This window comes from Gastrolobium bilobum, unplaced genomic scaffold (genome assembly GCF_033153095.1).
Source record: "Gastrolobium bilobum isolate Gb01-03AN ecotype WA unplaced genomic scaffold, APGP_CSIRO_Gbil_v1 utg22728, whole genome shotgun sequence".
NCBI lineage: Eukaryota > Viridiplantae > Streptophyta > Magnoliopsida > Fabales > Fabaceae > Gastrolobium > Gastrolobium bilobum.
In genome coordinates, this window is record NW_026897698.1 from 33,149 (window position 1) to 58,444 (window position 25,296).

The 25,296-nt window shown below is 39.9% G+C and overlaps 1 protein-coding gene across 2 annotated transcripts in view; it reads left to right on the forward strand.

Annotated features, from left to right (window-relative positions):
- LOC133309379 (uncharacterized) overlaps positions 1 to 25,296 on the forward strand; it is an 86,669-nt gene that overhangs the window by 17,598 nt on the left and 43,775 nt on the right. For both annotated transcript variants that reach the window (XM_061510141.1, XM_061510142.1), the window contains 4 exons: positions 3,952 to 4,053; positions 4,143 to 4,308; positions 5,054 to 5,152; positions 24,916 to 25,065. In XM_061510141.1, the coding sequence (XP_061366125.1) occupies positions 3,952 to 4,053; positions 4,143 to 4,308; positions 5,054 to 5,152; positions 24,916 to 25,065 (517 nt within the window). The remainder of the gene's footprint in view (positions 1 to 3,951; positions 4,054 to 4,142; positions 4,309 to 5,053; positions 5,153 to 24,915; positions 25,066 to 25,296) is intronic.

Sequence of the window (25,296 nt, forward strand, 5' to 3'; positions counted from 1 at the left end):
TGAGGAGGAGGACTGACTTGAATGTATAGGAGAATAGGTCTGACCTGAACTGGAACTGTTCTGATCAGAGGCAGTGGAGATAACAGGGGTGGAAGATGATTGTGAGGAAGAATGAGACATAATAGGTTGGTCAGCAACATTGTGATCAGTGTGAGTATTCACTGCAATATTAGGAGAAGTGTGAGTAGTCTGATCTGAGACAGAACTAGTTGCATTAGCAGTAGGGGAGAAAACTGATTGGTGAAGGTTGTAGTTTAGGGAAACAAGAGGAAGAGAGAGTAGGTGGTGAGGAGGTTGATGGGTTGGATTTATCATTCCACAAAGGGTATGGGAACCCGTTTTCATTGAATCAGAATCCTTTGATATATATATATATATATATATATATATATATATATATATATATATATATATATAGCCATCTGGATTTTGACATAGGTATCCTCTGTGATTTGTAGCATAGCCAATGAATATACACTCTTGGGACTTGAACCCCAACTTATGTTTATTGTCGGGTCGAAGGAAAGGAAAACTGGCACACCCAAACATTTTAAGAAATTTATAATCTGGAACAACACTGAACAACTTGGTGTAGGGAACTTGGAACGCTAAGGAATTTGTTGGTAACATGTTAATAAGGTATACAACAGAGATGAAAGCATAACCCCACTATTTCATTGGCAGGGAAGCAGTTGAAAGCATGGTTAAACTGGTTTCAACAATATGTCTATGTTTGCGCTCAAATATTCCATTTTGATAATGGGTGTGTGGACATGCTATTCTATGGTTAATCCCATGAAGGAGATATTGTGTAAAGGACTTGAATTCCCCTTCCCAGTCAGTTTGTATGGATTTAATTGGTAGTTGAAATTGAGTAGTAATTAGAGAGTGAAATTTTTTGAAAGTTTGAAGAGCATCAGATTTTTGCCTCGATATATCCATGTAAATCGAGTATTGGCATCTACAAAGGAGATATAATATAGGTGTCCCATAATGAATTTTACTGGTGCAGGGCCCATAAATCACTATATATCAGTTCAGAAGGCTTGTTGTAAATAATGGTTGAAGGTAATGCAGGCAAACAATGAGCTTTACCAATGAAACAAGCTGAACAGAAATTTTCCACTGCTTTATTATTGAAGGGAATATTGCAAGTTTGAAGAATAGACTTAAGAGTATCTTTGTGTGGATGCCCTAAACGGCAGTGCCACGTTGAGTAGGCAGAATTTCCTATATCACGAGACTGACCACTGTTTGCTTGAGCATTATCACTACAACCAAAAGACCTTGCTATGGACACAACATTACAAACAACAGGTACATTACTGGAATTAAAAGGAACACTTGAGGCATTGTGTGAAGTACGAGTTGAGACTTGATGTAGATCAATAATTCCATCAAATTTATAAAGACCACTGGAGTCAAGAGTACCTTCAATTAAAACTTTGTCTGACCTCTGCGATTTGACAAGACAAACAGTACGATGAAATTCAAAGCATACAACGTTGTCTTTTGCAAATTGACTAACACTCACAAGGTTTTTCATAATTGAGGGAACAAGAAGGGGATTTTTGAGGTGTAATTGTGTGTCAGAATCAAGAGGTGCAGTGAAATTTGATGAGCCAATGGCTGTGACTGTCAAACCTTGGCCATTTCTAATCAATATCTGATCTGCACCACTCAACTGTTGACTTTGAATCAAATTTAGTTGATTGGAGGTGACATCATGTGTTGCACCAGAGTCTGGATACCACTCTAAAGCATAAGTAGGTGTTGGTAGAATTCCAGGTTGTGCAGCGACCATAGCTCGTGGTGTAGCTAGTATGGATGGAGCATTTGCAGGACGAACATACTGAAAAGAATGATTCTGTTGAGGCATTGCATGTTGCTGAACTTGATGAAAGAACTGAGGGAAAAATTGTGGATTAGAAGCATTATAAGGGGGAGGAAGAGTTGGAACAAAATTCTCATCATATCTATGGCAACAAGTTTGAACATCATGTCCAAACTTGTAGCAGAGATGACAGTAAACATTTAATCTTCCTCCACGTCCTTTTCCTCTGTTATTACGTCCTCCATAGCATCCTCTTCCTCTATTTGAGGGAAATGTACGACTGAAATTATCATAACCAGTGCTCTGTTCCTAATCACGTAAAACAGGGGCAAACAGAGTGTTACTGTTTCCACTGTTGTTGATGATACTTTGTTTTCCAGAATCTGACGCATGTTGAGTCAAATTCACAGTCTTGGATTCAGAGATCATAGCTTCTGATTGCTTCACTGACATTTGTTCATGTGTCATCAATTGAATACTTAGATCTTCAATAGAATATGCATTCTCACGTCCATGAACAGTTGTGAGAAACGCAATATATTATGTTGGTAATCCTCCAAGAATAATATCAGTACGCTCTTTATTACTCACTGGACTTCCTATAGCCTTCAAGGAATCACAGATACCTTTGATACGAGAGAGATACTCCTTCACTGTCTCCGATCCCTTTTTGATGGAGTGTAACTCAGATCTCAGCAATCTTGCCTTCGATTTCATCATTCCTTGAAATAACTTGTGTATTTTATCCCAAGCTTCATGTGAATACTTCACTCCTAGAATCTCATTCACCACTGATTTTGAAATGGTTGAGGGAAGCCACGAGAGAAGCATGGAATCTTGCGTTATCCATTTGACATATGCAGGATTTTGAACTCTATCGCTTCGATCTTCCTCTGACTGAAACTGAAGTGGTATATTCAGATTCACCAGGAAATGATCCATTTGATGCGAAGTTATAATAGGATCTACGATCTGGTTCCAGTACAAGTAATTGTGCTCTGTTAACTTCACTGCTATTTGCTGATTGAACAATTGTGGCGCTCTGTTTTCTGTTGCGCGATTCTCCATAGCTGAGTTTCGATTTGTTTGCGAAGATTCTCGAATTGACAGAGGCGAGTCTGATGCGTTTGAATTTGATGCGTAAGACATGGATTGGCTAACTATGGATTAGGCTTTCAGATCGAAGGCTCTAATACCATGTAAAGAACCATTTCAATCCAAAACCTTAAGGTGTTGGATGAGGACCTTTTTAATGATTTATATTATTCTCTAACATTAGAGAAGCCATGTGGCGTGCTATGAACAGAGAAGGGGTAGTGGGGGAAAGCATGGGAGGACGTCCCCCGAGTCAAGAGGCAATATAAGGTAGTTAGGAGCTAATGATGGGGGTGGAGAAAATATTCCAAGTAAGGGGAGTGGAGGCTGCTGGGCATGGTGCTCAGTTGCTGGGTTTTGGGGACAATTTCCAAAAGATGGGTATTTTACAGAAGACAGGTAGACAACAGTCCATTAGAAGTCAGTAGTGCAGTATTGTGATTTCAGAGTCATCGTTGTATTTGTTCTGTTTTTCTTAATGAGACAATATAACATGTATGGAGATGATTTCCAGTAATATTGCTTTATTAATATGAAGTGGTGTTCTGTTTTTGTTCCCTTGTTTGATTGGGTACCAACACCCTTTCATAGGACCATACATGCACAACTCAAACTAGCCTATAGAACTCAAGAATGAGTTTTTTTTGGGTACTCGTCTTCTCCCAAAGGCTATAAGTGTCTCTCTTCTGATGTACACATCTTCATCTCCTCATATGTGCTTTTCAATGAATCTTGCTTCCCCTATTCAGATCTTTCCCGTTTTTGGTGGAATGACAACGTTCCTTTCACTTCCACTTCCTATTTCTGCACAAATTCCACGTGACCCCTGCTGCCCAATCTCACAAAATTAGTGTTTTTTTCCCCTCGATTGCCAAATACATACGTAGATATTTTGCTGCATGACAATAATTTTAATAATGCCCAGCACTTTAGGGCGTGGATTGGCTAAAGCTTCTGCAATTTATTTTTAAACTGTCAATATTGAGCACGTATAGTTATTTTTTAATTTTTATTTTATTCAGGTAATATTGCAAACTATCTAAAGCTTCAGGAAATCGATTCCATCCACCTTCCAGTTCCTATGAATTTTATATTTATAGGATTTGAAGGGAAGGGCAACCAAGGTACATAGTTGGGAGACTAACTCATCTTTTCTTTGCTTATTCCATTTTATTGGTATTGTGGATTCTGTAGTGCTGTTTATGTCCCACAGAATTCAAACTTCTTCCGGAAGAAATTGAGCGTTGGTTTACCAAAATTGATCATATCTTTGAACATACACGGATTCGGCATGAAGATGTTCTAACTGCATTTTACAAAACTAGCAGAGATAAAATGCGTTGGCACCACCTTCCTGTTGTCAGTCACATAAATTACAAGTAACACTTTCATTTCTTATAATCTGGTTTTTCATGTAAAAACTAGTGCTTGGCATCATTTTTGTTTTCTGATGAATGTGATTTCTACATTTCTGAGGGGTTTATTACTTTAAAGATTCAATGAAATAGGGCTTTTTGTCATATGAAGAAGTGTGTGGAAAATCACACATTGATTTGGCATGAAATTTGGAGATCTTCATCATAAAACCTTTGATCCAAATGAAGGGATGAAAAAGAAAAAATGGCTAGACTGAATTTTGAAAACCCATAGCATGTGCTAGCTTCTTTCTCAGATGAGAAGTGATAGGGTCTTCAACTAGCTTCAATTTTTGTCTCCTGGCTCCGATACATCAGTTTAAAATTAAAATTCTCATCTTACCGGTTCGATTATCGATTTGATTGTGCTTTTGTCTTTCAATTCATTTGGCAGTTTATCTTTTATTTATTTAACTAAAGAATATATTAGGAGAATAAAGAGAAGTAAATGGAAGGAGGGCAAGAAATTCTTCTGAATCAACCAAAACAAACTGAATTCAGAATATTATGTAAACCCATAAGAAAAACACTGTTAAAATGACATTTTTCTGTGTCTTTTTCTTTGGGCCGTCTTGGTTGAAGGTATAAGTTGTGGAATCTTCAAAGTAGATCTGTCATAAAAAATTTCCTCGTTTATTCTTTAAATCTCCTTTCAGTAAGAAAATTTGTATTATTGTTTCTTGCTACGATGATGTACTTCTTGATGCAGCTTTTCTGTCCATGCTATTGAGATGGGAGAGAAGGTTACCTCCATATTTGAGCATGCAATAAATGTCTTTGGTCGCAAGGATGACCCGATTCATAGCGGGTAAAGTATTTAATTTGTTATTTACTTAGATTATTAGAACTTCTACAAGAGGAATTTGTGAATGGAAATCCTCAACAAAACCGTCTATCTATGCATGAATTTACATTCTCTAATATTAGTAAAATAAAGAAACCATAAAATAATACAAATCAAATCTTACTTATTTAATTATAAACAATCCCAAAATCGGAGATATAGGAAATATTTTCCTAAACTGGAGATACCTTCCAACATTCCCCTAAGTAAAAGCATACAAATCATACGCTCAAAGCTTGTTATAGATGTGTATTTTTTAGGTACCCTTAGTGAATTTGAGGAAATGGACAAGTTGATCACTAGAATCAATAAATTCAACTCTGATTTCCAGAGAGAGCGTTCTGCCTGATGAAGTGACAATTAATTTCTATATGCTTGGTCCTCTTATGGAAGACCGGGTTTGAGGCAATATGTAAGGCTACTTGGTTATCATCGTATAGTTTCATATGATCAATATTTTCAAACTTCTCGTTGGCAACTACATTTTTTTTGGAATTTTTCCAAGATATAAAGTTTTATAAAGACAAAATATCCAAAAGTAGATCACCAATCAATGGGCAAATCATCCCAATTAGAATCAGAGTACCCCACAACTTGAGCAATACCCTAATCTTCATAAAGAAATCCTTGACCCGAAACATTTTTAATTTATCGGTAGATTCGTGCCTTTGCCTTTCAATGATCAACATATGTAGATTGCATGAATTGGCTCACCACACTAAGTGTGAAGGAAATGTTTGGTCTAGATAGCATAAGGTAGTTAATTTCAAACTAGCCTGCTATATCTTCCGAGATTTGAATAAGGTTGCCCTTATCGGTTAATAGTTTAATATTGAAATCCATTTGAGTGTCGATAGGATTGTAATTTGTCATGCCCATTTCAATATATCCTGTTGAATATCATAGATACAAGAGGAAATGATAGTAATCCTTGTTGTATTAAACTACACAACATTGGTGCTATTATATAGCAAACCAATTGAAGAATACAAAGAGACACACTCAATGTGGGACTTCTACACTATTAACACTAACACTCTTAACACTCCCCCTCAAGCTGTAGCATATAGATCATATGCTACAAGCTTGATACATAAATAATACTCCCATTAGGAACCAAAAACAACAATGCTACATCAACGAAATGAAATGACTAAGTACAACAAATCAACTGGAATGACCATCAGTCTGAAGAGCTGATAAAGAGACAGTGTTGGAATGGACATCAGAGCATGGATGGTGTCGGAATTATCATCGGCAAAGACAACTGAGCTGACCAGGACATCAGCATCAAGATCCCTCTCAGACATTTCATTTAACAGTTGGTGAGCAGCCGTGGTTTACCCTTGACTATGCTACAAGCTTATTACAAGAAAGACCAAGTAACATAACATCAAAATAAATCTCCTAAATGAGAAACCAAAAATCAACAATGTGCTAAAAATGGCGTCGAAATGAACATCAACATGGAAGATGCCGGAATGATCATCGGCAAAGACAATTGTGCTGGAATGACCATCAGCAACATGGATGGTGCTCCCCCTTAAGAGGAACTTCTAAACAGTGCCGGAATTATCATCGGCAAAGACAATTGTGCTGGAATGACCATCAGCAACATGGACAGTGCTCCCCCTCAAGAGGAACTTCTAAACAGTGCCGGAATTATCATCGGCAAAGACAATTGTGCTGGAATGACCATCAGCAACATGGACAATGCTCCCCCTCAAGAGGAACTTCTAAACAGTGCCGGAATTATCATCGGCAAAGACAATTGTGCTGGAATGACCATCAGCAACATGGACAATGTTCCCCCTTAAGAGGAACTTCTAAACAGTGCCAGAATTATCATCGGCAAAGACAATTGTGCTGGAATGACCATCAGCAACATGGACAGTGCTCCCCCTCAAGAGGAACTTCGGTGTCGGAATTAACATCAGCGGAGACAACATCAGCAACGTGGACAGTGCTCCCCCTCAAGATGGATGATGAATAGTATAAATACTCCATCTTGGGAAGAAAGAAGATTAAAGAAAAACAAATCTTCGCGGAATCGGAAAAGTTGTCGGAGACGGCGGTGGGTCGTCGGAAAAGTCATCGGAGACAGTGGTGGATCATCGAAAAAGTCGCTGGAAAGTCATCGAAAAAGTCATCGAAAAAGTCGCCGGAGACGGCTGTCAACGGTGGACGACGCGGTCAACGGTGGTCGGTCAACGACAACGGTGGTCAACTCAACAACTTTCCAAGGATCATTCTTTTCTGATGTGACAGATCAGTCTAAGCTGCAGTCACAGAGCATACTAAGAAAAACCCGAAAAAGAAATAGCAACGGGAATCTTTCAAGGAGGGTGATATCTCTCTATAACCATATTGAAATTATGGAAAATAGAACTAAATTAAACGGATTAAGATTCCTCTTGTTAGGCTCTAGATACCATGTTGAATATCATAGATACAAGAGGAAATGATAGTAATCCTTGTTGTATTAAACTACACAACATTGGTGCTATTATATAGCAAACCAATTGAAGAATACAAAGAGACACACTCAATGTGGGACTTCTACACTATTAACACTAACACTTTTAACATATCCAAAGCATACTTTCTTAGTGAAATTGCAAATCAAAATAATTATGAAAACAAATCAGGCACAGATCTTGGAAGCAAACCAGGTGCAGATCATTGATAAAATTCAAACAAGCAATAGCAATAGATCGAGATTTATTTAAATTAAAACGGAGAACTTTGTTAATCGTAATAAGAATAAATAAATAGGAGCTAGATCAAAAGGCTCATCCGGGAGATCAAAGAGGAATTTAGGAGAGTTGGTGATCTTGTACTTAGGCTTTTTATCGTTTCTGTTTCAATTCTGTCTTTCCCTTTTACCAAGCTTAGGTGCCATTACCATTTGGTTCATTATCAATTAAAGATTGTTATTTATATTCAATAAAGAATTTGTTTTTGTTCATTTACCTTCCATTCTTTAATCAAGTTTCATTTTCTGTAAAGAACCTTGGGATACACCACCCCAAAAGCTAGCTCAAAGGGTGAGAGTGCCCAAGGCCTTATAAACTCCACATTAGTTGCACATACAACCAATGTGGGACTATATATCTCAACATGCCCACTCACACGAGAGCCCATTGGGCTTGAAGAGTGGATGATGCAACAAGCCAGCCTTCCTGTGCTAAGAAATTCCACAAGAGAAAGTGGAGGGCGGCGAGGTTTGAACCCGGGACACGAGGCTCTGATACCATGTAAAGAACCTTGGGATACACCACCCCAAAAGCTAGCTCAAAGGATGGGAGTGCCAAGGCTTTATAAACTCCACATTAGTTGCACATACAACCAATGTGAGACTATATATCTCAACATTGATACCAAATTAGAATGTATGAATGTATTGTATTCAATTGTGTATAGAACTATACAAAAGACCTCTATTTAAAGAGGTTAAATGACCTAATGGGCCAAACCCAAATAACCTACTAGAATAACAGAATAATAAATAATACAATACTAATTAATATTATATTATTTCTAACATTTTCCAAATGAGATATTCCTTCATAATCATTACCTATAATAAGTATATCATCCTCGTAAACTATAGGATAAATACATCAACCCCAGTGGACAAGCATGTTGACTAGCCAAACTACCTTCAACAATATTCAACATTGCTGGAAACATATGAAAGTGGATTTACTCCACTAGCTCGTAGTTTTTATAGGCATGCCTTGACCAAGGTTGAAATGGTGTTTTATATGAATTTATTATTTATAGAAAAGATCTCCAAAGCTTGCAAATGGGTTTTCAATTCCGGTGGTTCTTTTTGCTTTATTTTTTTTTCCTTTTACATGTTTGGAAGTGTTGAAATTCAGCTCTATTTTGAGTCATAATAACTTTAATGTGATGTTCAGACTTGCTTGCTAACTCTGCTATTTTTCTATTGTCTGATGCACTTCTCTAGGAAGCTGAAATGATTTGTATTTAGTTTTCCTCTCTTCTCTGCATTAGAGGTGTTTTAGTATTTATTATTTTCTCTTTTCCTACATAGCATTAACTTTATTAGTTATTAGTTGGCAGGTTAGTTGTTATAGTATCAAAAAATCATCTTGTATAAAAATAACAGTATAGAGCTAGATAAATAAGAGAAAATTACAGCGTTTTGTGTGCTATTTCTCCCTCTTCCTAATTCCTTGTTCTAAGATTTCTTTATGGTATAAGAGCCCTCCTCCTGCAGGATTGACCACCATCCCTATCCCATGTGTGCACTATATTTTTTACCCCGTGACTGCTCTCCAAACAACTTTGAATAGTGAAACTTCAAACCCCAACAATGAAACACAAAGCCCTACAGGCTAATCTCCTATCTTAAACAAAAGTCCATCTCTTATCATCGCTGGACGTCCACTCAATGGAGATAACTTCTTCTTGTGGTCTCAAAGTGTTCTGATACACTTCAAAGGAAGAGGAAAGGTTGGGTATATTATAAATATTAGAATTATTTTATTATTATTTTGTAATAGTTAGAATACTCTATAAGCTTATTTGGGCTTAGCCCATTAGGTCTTTTTAATGTTTTTAAATAGAGAATTTTTGTACAGTTGTACTTACAATTCAATAATATACAAATCCTTCTTTTCAATTTGGTATCAGAGCTCTTGATTCTGAGGGCTCTGCTTCCGCAAACCATCGCCTTAAAGGCGGAACCCTATTTTCCTCTTTCTGCCACCAGAAAATTTTTCCGAGGACCTTTTGGACCAAGAGGACTACTGTTTCATTCCGTTTTCTCAAATGTATCATTCTACGGAATTTTTTTTTTCACCGGACGACCAAAACAGCTCCAAAATCTTTCACCGGACGACCAAAACAGCTCCAAAAGACGCCAAACAGCACTGTTCCGACGACAAATAACACTATTCCAGCTACTTTTTGACTTCGACCTCGCTGTGAAAAGTCCAGCTTCGGCGGACCTCGCACGCGCCACCAGTCCATCTGCGCGTGACGCCTACGGGCCGATAGCTTCACCAGCGTGTCATGGTGACTTTCCGTCGCGGACCACTTAGGTTCTAATCGCCTCTTCATGCTCTTTCTGGATCTATACTTGTTTGTTTGATTCAACATCATTTGATTTCGATTTTAAAAAAAATAGAAGATAATTTTTTACTGTTCTGATCAACTATGTTTGGTAAGATCACACAACCTACATCTCTTCTAACTTCTTGCACTGATTTCAAAAATTCGTGGATTATGGATTCTGGTGCAACTGATCATATGACTTATCTAGCTGATCCGTTTCTTTCATATCACTCTACTAGTGCTATTCGTACTATAGCTGTAGCTGATGGATCCCACAAATCAATCGTGGGTTCTGGTAACATTCAAATTCAACCTTCCTTATTTTTAAAAATTGTTCTTTATGTTCCTCAGCTCTCCACCAATCTTATCTCTTACAACTGACATGAATTGTGCTGTCATTTTTTTTCCCTACCCATTGTGTTATTCATGATATCACCACGGGTAGGACGGTTGGAGTTGCTAAGGAGCTGGATTGGTTGTACTATCTCATTCCAGAGCATGCTACAAGGGATACTGGGAATCAATTATTGATGAGTCATCACCCGTCTACTTCATTCTCATAGATTTGGCTTCATCACAAACGCCTGGGACACCCGTCATTTGGCTTATTGAAGTCAATGTTTCCTTATTTGTTTAAGGATCAGTCAATTGACTCCTTTCATTATGATGTTTGTGAGCTTGCTAAACACCACCGTGTGCCCTTTCCTTCAAGTTCAATAAAAAGTATTGAGCCCTTTACTCTTATCCATTCGCATGTTTAGGGCCCTTCTAAAGTGCATAATATTTCCGGTGCTAGGTGATTTGTTTTCTTTATTGATGATGACACTCAGGTGACATGGATATTCTTGATGAAAGACAAGTCAGAAGTACCATAATTGTTTATTCGATTTTATCACTTGATCGAGACATAATTTGGTAAAAGTATTAAGCGATTAAGATCTGACAATGGTGCGGAGTATGTCAACTAGTGTCTGTCACAATTCGTTTCAGATAAGGGTATGATTCATGAGCTTACATGCGTGGATACCCCACTACAAAATGGGGTTGCTGAAAGAAAAAATATATTTGTTTGAAGTCACTAGAGCATTATTGTTTCAGACATCTGTACCTAACTCTTACCGGGGAGAAGCCTTATTAACTGCAGCCTATTTGATCAACTGCCTGCCTTCCAGAGTCTTTGGCCATGTAAGTCTTGTTGATCTTATGACCTCTTTTTTTCCTTCTGTTCCAATTATGCAAAGTCTCCAGTTTTGTATCTTTGGATGTGTTGCCTTCGTCCATATCCATAAACAACATCAAAGTAAATTAGAGCCTACAACCCTTAAGTGTATCTTCCTTGGTTATGCTCCCAACAAAAAAGGATACAAATGTTACCACCCTCCAAGTCATAAATTCTTTGTCTTTATGGATGTTAGCTTCCATGAATTTGAGTCTTACTTTCTAAATCGTCAGCTTCAGGGGGAGAACAGTATAGAAGCTTCATCCATTTTCTTCGAGTCTGAGTCTTCCTTTCTGTTACCTACATCTTCTACTCCAGTAGTTACACTACATGACAATTAGAAGGACGACTTAGTTGCTGAGGCTGAAAATTCATCTGATTTCTCATGTGACATGCCTCCTGTTGATAGACAGAAAGTACGCAAAGCTGAGACACCCGAACTATTGTACCAAAGGAAGAAACAACTCACACTGCCCCACCAGCAACTGTAATCGCCTGAACCGTGGGTAAGTACTGAACATACTACTTTTATTCCTGAGCCTGATATTAATTCTGATAACTTACTCATTGTTGTTAGGAAAGGGAAAATGTCTTGTACCCAACACCCTATTTCTCATTTTGTCTCCTCTAAGAATCTCTCTATGTAGCATAGAAGTTTTATTACAGCACTTAACTCCATTTCAATCTCGAAATCAATACATGAAGCATTATATGATAATTGGGTTCAAGCCATGCATGAGGAGATGAATGCGTTGGAGAAGAATAATACAAGGGAAGTTGTTGACAGGCCAAATGAAAAAAGGGCAATAGGGTATAGATGGGTGTATACTTCGAAGTATAATTCTGATGGGACTCTTGAGAGGTATAAAGCTCGACTGGAAGCCAAGGGATACACACAGACCTATAGCATTGATTACGAAAAAACGTTTGCTCCAGTGGCCAAGATGAACACTGTAAGAGTTCTATTGTCCCTCGCTTCTCATTTTAGCTGGGATTTGAATCAATTTGATGTGAAAAATGCCTTCCTCAATGGCGAATTACAAGAGGAGGCTTACATGGAGATTCCACCAGGATTTAACTCTACAAATGGAGAAATAAAGTTAGCAGGTTAAAGAAGGCGTTGTATGGCTTGAAGCAATCCTCGCGTACTTGGTTTGGAAGATTTACCAAAGTTATGCTTTCACTGGATACAAACAAAGTCAAGGGGATCATACACTTTTATTTAAACATTCTCAGGAAAGTAAGACCACTATTTTTCTAGTTTATGTTGATGACATTATTATAACAGGGGATGATATTGGTGAGAAATGTGCTTTGCAAAAAAGATTGACTGCTGAATTTGAAGTTAAAGATATTGGAAAACTGAGATATTTTCTTGGGATAGAAGTTGCTTATTCAAAGCAAAGGATATTTATTTGTCAAAGGAAGTATGTTCTTGACCTCCTTAAAGGAGCAAGGAAACTTGAGTGTAAACCTTCCAGTACTTCGATTGAGCAGAATCACAGACTAGGAAGTGAAAATGAGAGCTCTCCAGTTGACAAAGGACAATATCAACGAATAGTGGGAAGATTGATATATCTAGCTCATACTAGACCTGATATAACTTATGCAGTTAGTGTTGTTTGTCAATTTATGCATGATCTAATGGAGAAACACTTGCGAGCTGTGGACAGGATTCTCCAATATTTGAAATGAACACCAGGTAGAGGACTATTGTTCCAGAGAGGAGGAAACCTATCCTTAGAAGTTTATACAGACGCCGATTATGCTGGATCCGTGACTGACCGACGGTCTACTTCGGGCTATTGTATGTTTATTTGTGGAAATCTAATAACATGGAGAAGTAAAAAGCAAAATGTGGTTGCTAGATCAAGTGCAAAAACAGAATTTTGAGCGATGGCTCAAGGTATCTGTGAGTTATTATGGATGAAAATCATTCTCGATGATTTCAGGATGAGATATAAAGGATCTATGAAGTTACTTTGTGATAACAAGTCAGCTATCTGTATAGCCCACAATCCTGTTCAACACGATCGAACCAAACATATTGAGATTGATCGCCACTTCATTAAAGAGAAATTGGATAGTAGACTGATCACTACTCTATATATTCCTTCTGGTCGTCGATTGGCTGATGTCTTAACTAAGGGTCTTCCTGATGATAGATTTCAAGAACTTACTAACAAGCTTGGAATGATAAATATCCATTCCTCAGCTTGAGGTTGAATATTGTATATATTAGAATTATTTTTTAATAGTTAAAATACTCTAGAAGCTTATTTGGGCTAGCCCATTAGGTCTTTTTAATCTCTTTAAATATAGAATTCTTGTACAGTTATACTTACAATTCAATAATATACAAATCTTTCTTTTCAATTGGGTATCTGTAATGTTAACAGCAACAATGGTCAATTAACATAACAACTGAGAATGAAATTAATGAGAACTCTGTAATGGTTTTCTGGTATTGAAGTAATAAAGGAAATAGAACTCTGTTACATTTAGAGCAATTCGAGAGTGCTCTATTCTCTCCTCTTTCTTACTCTCTAACTGACTAACCACTCTCTCCTCACCTTCCCTATTACATATAACAAATTACAATCCATTACACGCATACTACACCACCCAAACCGTAACAACCCGTAACTGATTATTCCATCACGCTCTCCTACCCTCATCAGCTGCCAAGTCCTCCATACTGACTTCTTCCACGTCCTCACTGTTGACTTCTTCCACGTCCTCACTGTTGACTTCTTCCACGTCATCCTCAAGTGTCCTTTGGCTGACTTCTTCCACGTCATGCTCAAGTGTCCTTCGGCTGCGTCTTTGGTATACCTGAATAGGCTTTGTTACAATACTCCCCCCCAAATCATTCACCTTGTCCTCAAGGTGAAAATCAGGAAAACGATGCAAAATAGAAGAAGCCAATTCCCATGAATTCTCAAAATCAGGAAGATTATGCCACTGAATCAACACCTCTGTGAATCCGGATGCATCCAGACGATGCTGCAATACCTTAATAGGCTGAACCACTAACTCCCACGAATCTGAAAGCATAGGAGGCAGAGGTTGCACCATAATCGAAGGCTGGACAGCTCGCTTAAGAAGGGAAATATGGAAAACAGGGTGCACTTGAGATCCACGAGGCAACTCCAATTTGTATGCTGCAGCACCAATGCGTTCTATTACCTTATAAGGACCGTAAAAACGGGGACTAAGCTTTTCATTCATTTTCCGAGCTAAAGACTTCAACCTATAAGGTTGCAATTTTAAGAACACCCACTCACCAATCTGCAACTCCACATCTCTACGTCGTTTATCCGCATATTGTTTAAAACGACATTGTGCCTGAGCCAAGTTTTGATGTAATTCCTGCAGTATCACATCTCTTTCTTTAAGCAATTGTTCCACTGCATCCACACGTGAAGGATGATTGCCACTACGAAACAAGGTGGGAGCATCCCTCCCATACAAGGCCTTAAATGGGGTCATACCTGCAGACTCATGATAATTGGTATTAAACCAAAATTCAGCCCAATGTAACCAAAGAATCCATTGTTTGGGGCGGGGGTGACAAAAACAACGGAGATAAGTTTCAACACATTTATTCGTCACTTCCGTCTGACCATTTGATTGAGGATGATAAGCCGAAGAGAACTTCAAGGATGATCCAGCTGTACGAAACAACTCTCCCCAGAATGAGCTCATGAACACCCTATCTCTATCAGAAACAATAGACAATGGAAACCCATGCAAACACACAATTTCCTTGATGAACAGATTTGCCACATCCTTTGCAGAAAAAAGGGTGTTTCAAAGCAAGGAAGTGAGAGTACTTAGTGAAACGATCAATGACCACCAAAATAGTGTCAAAACCATTGGACCGAGGCAGACCACCAATAAAGTCCATAGCAATGTCTGTCCAAACCTGAGATGGAATGGGAAGAGGCTGTAATAAACCCGCAGGAGCCAAGGTAGAGTGTTTGTTACGTTGGCAAATCTCACAAGCTGTCACATGAGCATGAATATCCTTTCGCATGCCCTCCCAAAATACACAATTACTGATGCGCTTGTAAGTTTTATGGAACCCGGAGTGTCCCCCAACCACAGAATCATGGAACTCCATAAGAACTTTTGGAATCCAAGAAGAAGACTTAGCCAAAACCAATCGGTTTCTAAAGAACAACCGCCCACCCTGCAACAGGAACCCCGCATGAGCATCTGGGTTGACCAATAGCTCCTGAATCACCTTGCTCATCCTAGTATCTTGTTGTAATTCATTCTGGATCTCATCCCAACCATCGAATTGCATCTGTGTGATAGCATGAAAACACATTTGTCTAGATAAAGCATCAGCAACTGTATTTTCTTTACCAGGACGAAAAACAATGGTGAAGTCAAAACCAAACAGCTTGGAGACCCACTTTTGTTGGTCTTCAGACAACAACCGTTGATCAGTTAAGAAACGAAGACTTCGCTGATCAGTTCGTATGATGAAATGTCGACCCATTAAATAATGACGCCATTTAGTTACTGCAAAAACAATGGCCATAAGCTCCTTCTCATACACGGACTTAACCAAGGCTCCTTCACTGAACCCGCGGCTGAGGAAAGCAATTGGTCTGTCCTGTTGCATTAACACAGCACCCACGCCTCTCCCTGAAGCATCTGTTTCAACTATAAACTCTTGGGAGAAATCCGGCAATGCCAACACAGGTACTGTGGTCATAGCAATTTTCAACATATCAAAAGAGACTTGGGCTTCCTCATGCCACTGAAACCCATCCTTCTTAAGCAACGTAGTCAAAGGACGAGCTATCTTGCCGTAGTCCTTGACAAACTTGCGGTAATAACCAGTCAACCCTAAGAACCCTCGCAACCCTTTAACATTTCGTGGTACTGGCCAATCTAGCATAGCAGAAATCTTAGTGGGGTCCACCATCACCCCAGCCGTAGTAACAATGTGACCCAAGTACTCAATCTGGGACCGTCCAAATTCACACTTTTTACGGTTCAAGAATAAACTGTGATCCTTCATAACTTGAAGGATAGCTCACAGATGATCAACATGAGCTTCAGGGTCTTTACTGTAAATAAGAATATCGTCAAAAAATACCAAAGCACATTTGCGTAAAAAAGGACGCAATACCTCATTCATGAGAGCCTGAAAAGTAGAAGGTCCATTGCTAACACCAAAAGGCATTACAAGATACTCGTAATGACCTTCATGTGTCCGAAATGCCGTCTTAGGAATGTTCTCTTCACGCATTCGTATTTGATGATAACCCGATTTGAGGTCCAACTTGGAAAATATTCGAGCACCACCAATTTCATCCAATAACTCATCGATGGCTGGAATCGGAAACTTATTAGGGACAATGATTTTATTTAAAGCCCTATAGTCAACACATACACGCCAACTTCCATCTTTCTTCTTGATAAGAATAACCGGACACGAGTAAGGGCTGGTACTCGGCCGGATGTGCCCCATAGCCAACAACTCTCCAACCAATTTCTCGATTTCATTCTTCTGATGATGTGGATACTTGTAAGGCCGAATATTGGGAATGGTATTACCTGGAATCAGGTCTATGGCATGGTCATGGGACCTAGGAGGGGGCAGTTTTGGAGGAACTGTGAACACAGTGTCAAATTCTGTCAACAAACTAGACACGGACTCGGCCAAAATCTCACGTTGTTGCACACCCTCATCTCCTTCTTTATGAGCAGGCTGTAAAGCGATGACAAAGCCTTCATCCTCAGACTCAAACGTCTTCAGCATCGATTTTAAAGAAAAGACCTCCTTGGACAAAGAAGGATCCCCTTGTACCAACACCTCCCTACCATCGTCATCAAACCGTAAGGTGAGCTCCCTGAAGTTGGCCTTCACTTCTCCCAACGTCTTAAGCTAGTCCAACCCAAGAACAACATCCGCTCCTCCCAGTTCAAATAGAAAGAGATCCAACCTAATCACCACCCCGTGCATGTGAATCGTGACATCTTTACACACACCTTGACATCGCACCTTATGGCCATCGCCCACTTCCACTACATATGGAAGTGTTGAACTCACAGATAGCCCTGCCACTCGAGCAACCTTAGGACTGATGAAGTTACTTGAGGCCCCACAATCAATCAAAATAACCACCTGGTGTTGCGCAATGCTACCCCACAACTTGAGAGCTTGATTCGACGTTAATCCCATAATACTGTGCAAGGAGAGATGGAGCTCCCGCTCGTCAACCTCCTCCGGATGATCTGAACACCGTAAACCACTTCCCTCATCTTCGTTGTCATCCTCCTCTATCATAAGGAGATGAAATTGCTTGTTGTTTTTGCACCTATGGCCCTTCACAAACTTCTCGTGACAGTAGAAACATTCTCCCTTCGCCATCTTATCCTGCCATTCCTCGTTGGACAGACGCCGTGAGTTTGTCCGCGCGGTGCTCGCAACGCTCTCCCCAACTCGATTAGGGCTCAAACTCTGATTTGGGGATAAAGTAGTCGGTCCGTGACTTGTTTTAACAGGAACGCGTGTAGCTTGCGTGCCACCACTATATTTACCCTCAGTGTGACGAAGAGGATAATTAGTTGGGTAATGGTTGTGGGCTTTTCCATTAATAGCTGTTTGGGCCCTCAGCCCACTCCAACTATTGTTTTTGCCTATAGCATCCTCATTACGTTCCTCCACGAATTGGGCCAGATCCATTAACTCAGCTAAAGCCAAATCGCGCCCACGGATGTGCAATTCCACCACTATCTCATCCTTCAGCCCATTTAACCATATGTCCCTGAGCATGTTGCCATCTGCATACCCTAACGGCCCAGCCACCCTCTCAAACTCTTCCCTGTACTCCTTCACGCTACCCTCTTGTTTCAGCCTCAACAATGGTGCAAATGTGCAATTAGCAGTGACCCCTTGAAATCGCCTCAACACATGTGACCTGAATTGCTCCCAATTTGCTCCCAGATTTTGACTCTCCCACCATTGATACCAATGGAGAGCCTTACCCTCCAAAACAATCAGTACCGATGACAATTTCTCAGCCTCCGGAATGCCATTAATGGTGAAATAACGCTCAGCTCTATGGATCCATCCATAAGCATCATCCCCATCAAACAAGGGCAACTCCAGCCTTCGCACGGAGGTATCGTTGATTCCTGCATTTCCTAGAAGAGTTCCTACAGTCGCGCTGCTGGCACCGCCTCCTCCGCTCGGTCCACCCACTCCCGTCGGACCAACAGTGTCCTTCGGTCCTCCATTCGGGTCCTGGGTTTCTCCATTGGACCCACCCAATCCCCCATTATCTCCGGTATGACCACGATCCAACATCAAGCCATTGATGATTCGTCGCAGATCTTCTTGAACCGATTCAGATTGACGAAACCGCATCTCGATTCCTTCCTCCAAACGCCTTGAACGTTCTTCGCTATTATTGAACCATAGCGACAACTTCTCTTCCAATGTCGATAAACGATTTTCCATTTTCCTCGTCAGAACCATAAAATGCTCCCAGAATTGGAAGCTTTGATACCAATTGTAATGTTAACAGCAACAATGGTCAATTAACATAACAACTGAGAATGAAATTAATGAGAACTCTGTAATGGTTTTCTGGTATTGAAGTAATAAAGGAAATAGAACTCTGTTACATTTAGAGCAATTCGAGAGTGCTCTATTCTCTCCTCTTTCTTACTCTCTAACTGACTGACCACTCTCTCCTCACCTTCCCCATTACATATAACAAATTACAATCCATTACACGCATACTACACCACCCAAACCGTAACAACCCGTAACTGATTATTCCATCACGCTCTCCTACCCTCATCAGCTGCTAAGTCCTCCATACTGACTTCTTCCACGTCCTCACTATTGACTTCTTCCACGTCATCCTCAAGTGTCCTTTGGCTGACTTGTTCCACGTCATGCTCAAGTGTCCTTCGGCTGCGTCTTTGGTATACCTGAATAGGCTTTGTTACAGTATCTCATCAGTGAAATAAAAGAACTAAACAAGGACGATCCAAAAACATGAACAATAGGACTTAGAAAACAACCTCAGTATGTCATGGCTCATTAATTCCATGACTACTGAAATGGGAGAAAACTACACTATGCACAAGTCTGCCAAACAAATATGGGATGGAGTTAAGGCAGGTTACTCGAAGAAGGATAACACAACATCTTTGTTTCAGGTCAAAGGGGTTCTAATAGACCTGAAGCAAGGTGATGTTTGGGTTTGATGTTTATTCTGAAGCAGATTAGGCTGGAATCAATGATTGATAGAAGGTCCACCACCGGCTATTGCACCTTTGTATGGGTAAACTTTCTAACATGGAGGAGCAAGAAGCAACGTGTTGTTGCAGGGAGCAGTGTTGAAGCTGAATTCAGAGTTCTTGCCTAGAGAATTTGTGAAGGAATGTGAATACTGAGACTACACTTAAGATTAAAGAATAATTGTATATTAAATAATCATAGTGTGTTACAATGTACAAGAGCTCTCTATTTAAAGAGACTAAAAGACCTAATGGGCTGAGCTCATAAGATGTGGGACTATATATATTGAACTATTCTTACAACTATTCTAACACTCCCCCTCAAGCTGGAGCGTATATATTGTAAGCACCTAGCTTGCCACAAATATATTCAACCCGAGGACCCCTAAGAGCTTTAGTGAAGACATCCGCGAGTTGATCATTGGAGTTGACAAATTCCGTTTTGATTTCTCCTGACTGAATCTTTTCTCGAATGAAATGACAATCGATCTCTATATGTTTGGTTCTCTCATGAAATACATGATTAGAGGATATATGTAGTGCAGCTTGATTGTCACAAATAAGAGTCATGGGTTACTTCTGTTCACAAAGATGTAGCTCCCGAATCAACTGCTTTAACCCGATTAGCTCGCAGGTAGCAACTCCCATTGCACGATACTCGGCCTCTGCACTAGATCAGGCAACGACAGTTTGTTTCTTACTTTTCCAATAAATCAGGTTTCCTCCAAAGAAAACACAATAGCCTGAAGTAGAGCGCCTATCCGAGGGTGATCCTGCCCAATCGGCATCTGAATAACCACAAATTTCTGTATTTCCCTGATCTGAATATAATAAACCTTTCCCTGGTGCTCCTTTGATGTAACAAAGGATCCTAACAGCAGCATCCCAATGAGAATCACACGGAGAATCAAGAAACTGACTAGCGACACTAACAGCAAAAGAAATGTCCAGCCTAGTCACAGTGAGATAATTGAGCTTCCCAATCATCCTCCGATAATGTCCAGGATCAGATAATGGTTCTCCTTGTTCGGGTAGTAATTTTATAGTAGGATCCATGGGTGTGTCAACTGGCTTACATGCCAACATACCAGTCTCTTCTAGGATATCCAAGGCATACTTCCTTTGACAGATAGAAATGCCTTGTCTAGATTGTGCTACCTCAATTCCCAAGAAGTCACGCAGCTTCTCGAGGTCCTTTGTCTGAAATTGACTAAATAAATACTGTTTTAACTGACGAATTCCAGCTTGATCACTCCCGGTGAGGATGATGTCATCAACATAGACTAACAAATAGATGCACTTATCAGAAGATGTGATCCTATAAAACACAGAGTGGTCAACTTTACTGCGAATTAAGCCAAACTCTTGAACAGCAGAACTGAAGCGACTGAACCATGCCCGAGGAGACTGCTTGAGACCATATAAGGATTTGCGAAGACGACACACCTTCCTAGACTCCCCCTGAGCAACAAAGCCAGGTGGTTGCTCCATATAAACTTCTTGTAAATCACCATGAAGAAAGACATTTTTGATGTCAAGTTGAAGGAGTGGCCAGTGACGAACAACAGCAAGAGCAAGAAATAGGCGAACTGACGCCATTTTAGCGACCGGAGAGAATGTATCGCTATAATTAAGACCGAATATTTCAGTAAAACCCTTTGCAACTAGGCGGGCCTTGAGTCGATCAACATGGCCATTAGGTCCAACTTTCACAGTAAACACCCAGCGACAACCAACTATAGACTTCTCTGGAGGAGCAGAAACAAGGTCCAAAGTGCCATTGAAATGAAGTGCAGTCATCTCATCAAGCATCGTTTGGCGCCACCCTGGATGGGAAAGTGCTTCACCTGTGGTCTTAGGAATAAAAATAGAAGAAAGACTAGAAACAAAGGTAAAATGAGGTTAAGGAAGACGGTCATAGCTCAAAAAAGTATAAGGAGGATAAGGGTTACGAGTAGTACGTGTACCTTTTCTTTGAGCAATGGGAAGAGCCTCTGGTGAAGGATCCGGAGGGGAAGAAGCAACAACAGTGGGCGATGAGTCAGCAAGAGTTGAGTCGACAGGAGGGACAATTTTGCGACGCTGATAGGTGAGAAGTGGACGGTCCTCATGTGTAGAAGCAATAGGTTGCTCATCTGGAATAGAAGCACCTGCAGCTGGCAAAGACAAGTCAAGAATAGGGACAGGAAGAACATGATCAACCTGTGACAACTGAGATGGGATAGAATTAAAGGGTTGTTGATCAAGAAAAGTGACATCAGCGGAAACTAAGTAACGCTTAAGATCGGGAGAATAACAACGATAACCTTTTTGAAGACGAGAATAACGAAGAAAGATACACTGAAAGGCTTTAGATGTTAACTTATCCTTACCAGGAGTGAGATCATAAACAAAACAAGTACAACCAAAGACATGTGGAGTTAGAGGATAAAGAGGAGCATCTGGAAGCAATAGATTATGAGGAATGTTATTGTTGAGCACAGATGAAGGCATGCGATTGATGAGAAAACAAGAGATGAGTACAACATCTGCCCAGAAGTGAAGGGGAACCTGCAAATGAATAAGAAGGGTACGAGCAGTTTCAATGAGATGTCTGTTTTTACGTTCAGCCACCCCATTTTGTTGTGGAGTGTGAGGACAAGTAGTTTGATGTAAAGTACTTTGGGTGGCCAAGAAATTAGAAAAATCAATAGAAACATATTCCTTAGCATTATCACTACGTAGAATACGAATAGAAACACCAAATTGAGTATGAATCTCTGAAGAAAACTTTTTATAAATGGAAAATAACTCAGAACGATTTTTCATTAAATAGATCCAAGTGCAACGGGAAAAATCATTAATAAAGGTAATGAAATACCGAAAACCTAAAACAGACAAGGTACGACTTGGACCCTAGATATCTGAATGAACAAGAGAGAAAGGGGCATCAACTCGTTTATTGACTCGACTGGCAAAAGAGGAGCGTGTATGCTTCCCTTGTTGACATGACACACAATCTAAAGACTGAAGACCAGATAAAAGAGGAACCGTTTTCTGCAACTTTGAACGACTTGGATGACCGAGGCGACTGTGGATAAGTTGTGGAGATTCTGTGAGAGAGCATGCCACTGAAGGACGAGGCACATCCAGATAGTAAAGTCCCCGTGACTCACGACCCACTCCAATCATTTTTCCCGTACCCGGATCCTGCACAGAAACAGAATGGTTAGAGAAAGTAATGGTGCAAGTGAGGGAGTGGATCAATTTACTAATAGAAATTAAGTTATAAGGGATGCCAGGAATGTAATAAACAGATGTCAAGGCCAAGGTAGTGGTCGGACGAGCTTGTCCAATCCCACGAACTGGGGCTTTGGTTCCATCCGCAAGGGTAAAAGAAGGTAAATGATCAGAATAAGTAAGAGATGTAAAGAGTTCCTTATTACCACAGAGATGATCGGTAGCACCTGAGTCAAATATCCAAGTGCCAAGTGATGTAGAATGAGAAACACAAGCAACGAGATTACCAGTATATGGCTGAGACTGAGGAGAAGCCTTCCTGAGAAGAGTTTGGAGCGCAGCATAGTCCGCAGGTGAGAGAGAACCTGAACCAAATGATGCATTGTCTGATTGAGCTATATTTGCAACAAGAGAGGTGTCCCAATCTTTGTAGTTGTCTGAATCCTTCAGTTTGGAAGACGTAATGGGCCCAATATAAGGAGAGTTAACCTCTGAGAGATCAGGAGATGCTGCTGCCATTTAAAGACAAAATATAAAAGCCGTAAACGAAGGCAAACGATATCCAATCAAGGAGAACCACTCGTCTAAAGTGAGACCCACAAAGAATCAAGCACAGATCCGGAAAGAGGAGGAAAAACCGAGCTAGTCTGTCCAGGAACGACCGGAAAAAGACGCCGGAACAGTGCACACGCGCCGGTGAAGGGTGGTGCGTGAGCACCACGCGCAGGGAGAAGGAGAGGCGCGTGGGGACTCCTCTGATGATGGGTCTTCCACAGACTTGGTCGCCGGAGAGAAAGAGCTCTGATCGCAGGCTTTCCGGTTGAAATTGATGCCGGAACAGTGCTCCGGTGGCCTGAACAGTGACGAACGGCGGTTGTTGGCGGCGGGCAGTGTTTCTGACAGTTGAAGAAACAAGTCGGAGAGACACACAACTTAGAGAATCTGCCGGAGGGACACACGGCTTGATGAAAAACTCGCTGGAAGAATGCATGGCAAAGTAGAAGAGAACACCTAAGCAGTGAGCTTAGGGTTTTAGCGAAAGCGGATCCCCAGAGCGAAAAAGCTCTGATACCAACTTAAGATTAAAGAATAATTGTATATTAAATAATCATAGTGTGTTACAATGTACAAGAGCTCTCTATTTAAAGAGACTAAAAGACCTAATGGGCTGAGCTCATAAGATGTGGGACTATATATACTGAACTATTCTTACAACTATTCTAACAACTACTAAAGGAATTAAAACTCTATAACAACTTACCTATGCAAATCTTCTGTGACAAAATGGCAACTATTGTCAAAGTAAAAAAATCCAATTTATCATGATAGGACTAAGCATGTTTATCAAGGAAAAAATAGAAGAAGAAATCGTTGCCTTACATTATGTGTCCTCCAATTCTCAAGTGGCTGCTATCCTAACCAAAGTGCTGCCAAGAGTCAAGTTTGAGGAGCTAAGTAGCAAGCTGGGCTTGATAAACATATACAGCCCAACTTGAGGGGAAGTGTTGAAACTCAGATCCATTTAGAGTCAAAATTTATTTAATGTGATGTTCAGATATGCTTGCTAACTGTTCTGCTTTTCTTTTGTCTTATGCACTTCTCTAGGAAGCTAAAATGATTTGTATTTAGTTTTCCTCTCTCCTCTGTATCAGAGGTGTTTTAGTATTTATTATTTTCTCTTCTCCTAGGTAGCATTAACTCTATTGGTTATTAGGTTGCAAATTAGTTGCTATAGTATTAAATACTCTCTTGTATAAATGTAACAGTGTAGAGCTGGATATAATAAGAGAAAAATACACTTGTGTTCTGTTTCTCCCTCTTCCTAATTTCTTGTTCTAAGATTTCTTTAGGAAGCATAGTGTGGCTTCTTTTGTTTTGTCTTTTGCATTTCTTGCTTTCTTTTATTCTTCCACATTCTTCCTTGCAGGGCTAATGATGGCGATCGTTGGCAAGTAGATGTGGACATGATAGATGGTCTCTTGGCTAGCCTGATTGAATACCTTCAACTTGAAAATGCATATAATATTTTCATTTTGAATCCCAAGCGTGATGAAAGGAAGCCTAATTATGGGTATCGGTGAGTACTTTTGTAAAATATTCTCACTTACTATAAACTCCAATAAGGCCATCTCTTTTACATGATAAATATTTGTTTTGTGTGTATTCTTTAAAATGATAGCTTTTATTGAGTACTAGGTCGTGAATAAGGTGCTATTAGCTTGGATGAGCAAGGCTTTGGAGGACACTATACTTTAGTCACGAAGTGCTTGTATAAGACAGATTTTGGATGCAACTTCTATTATCAATG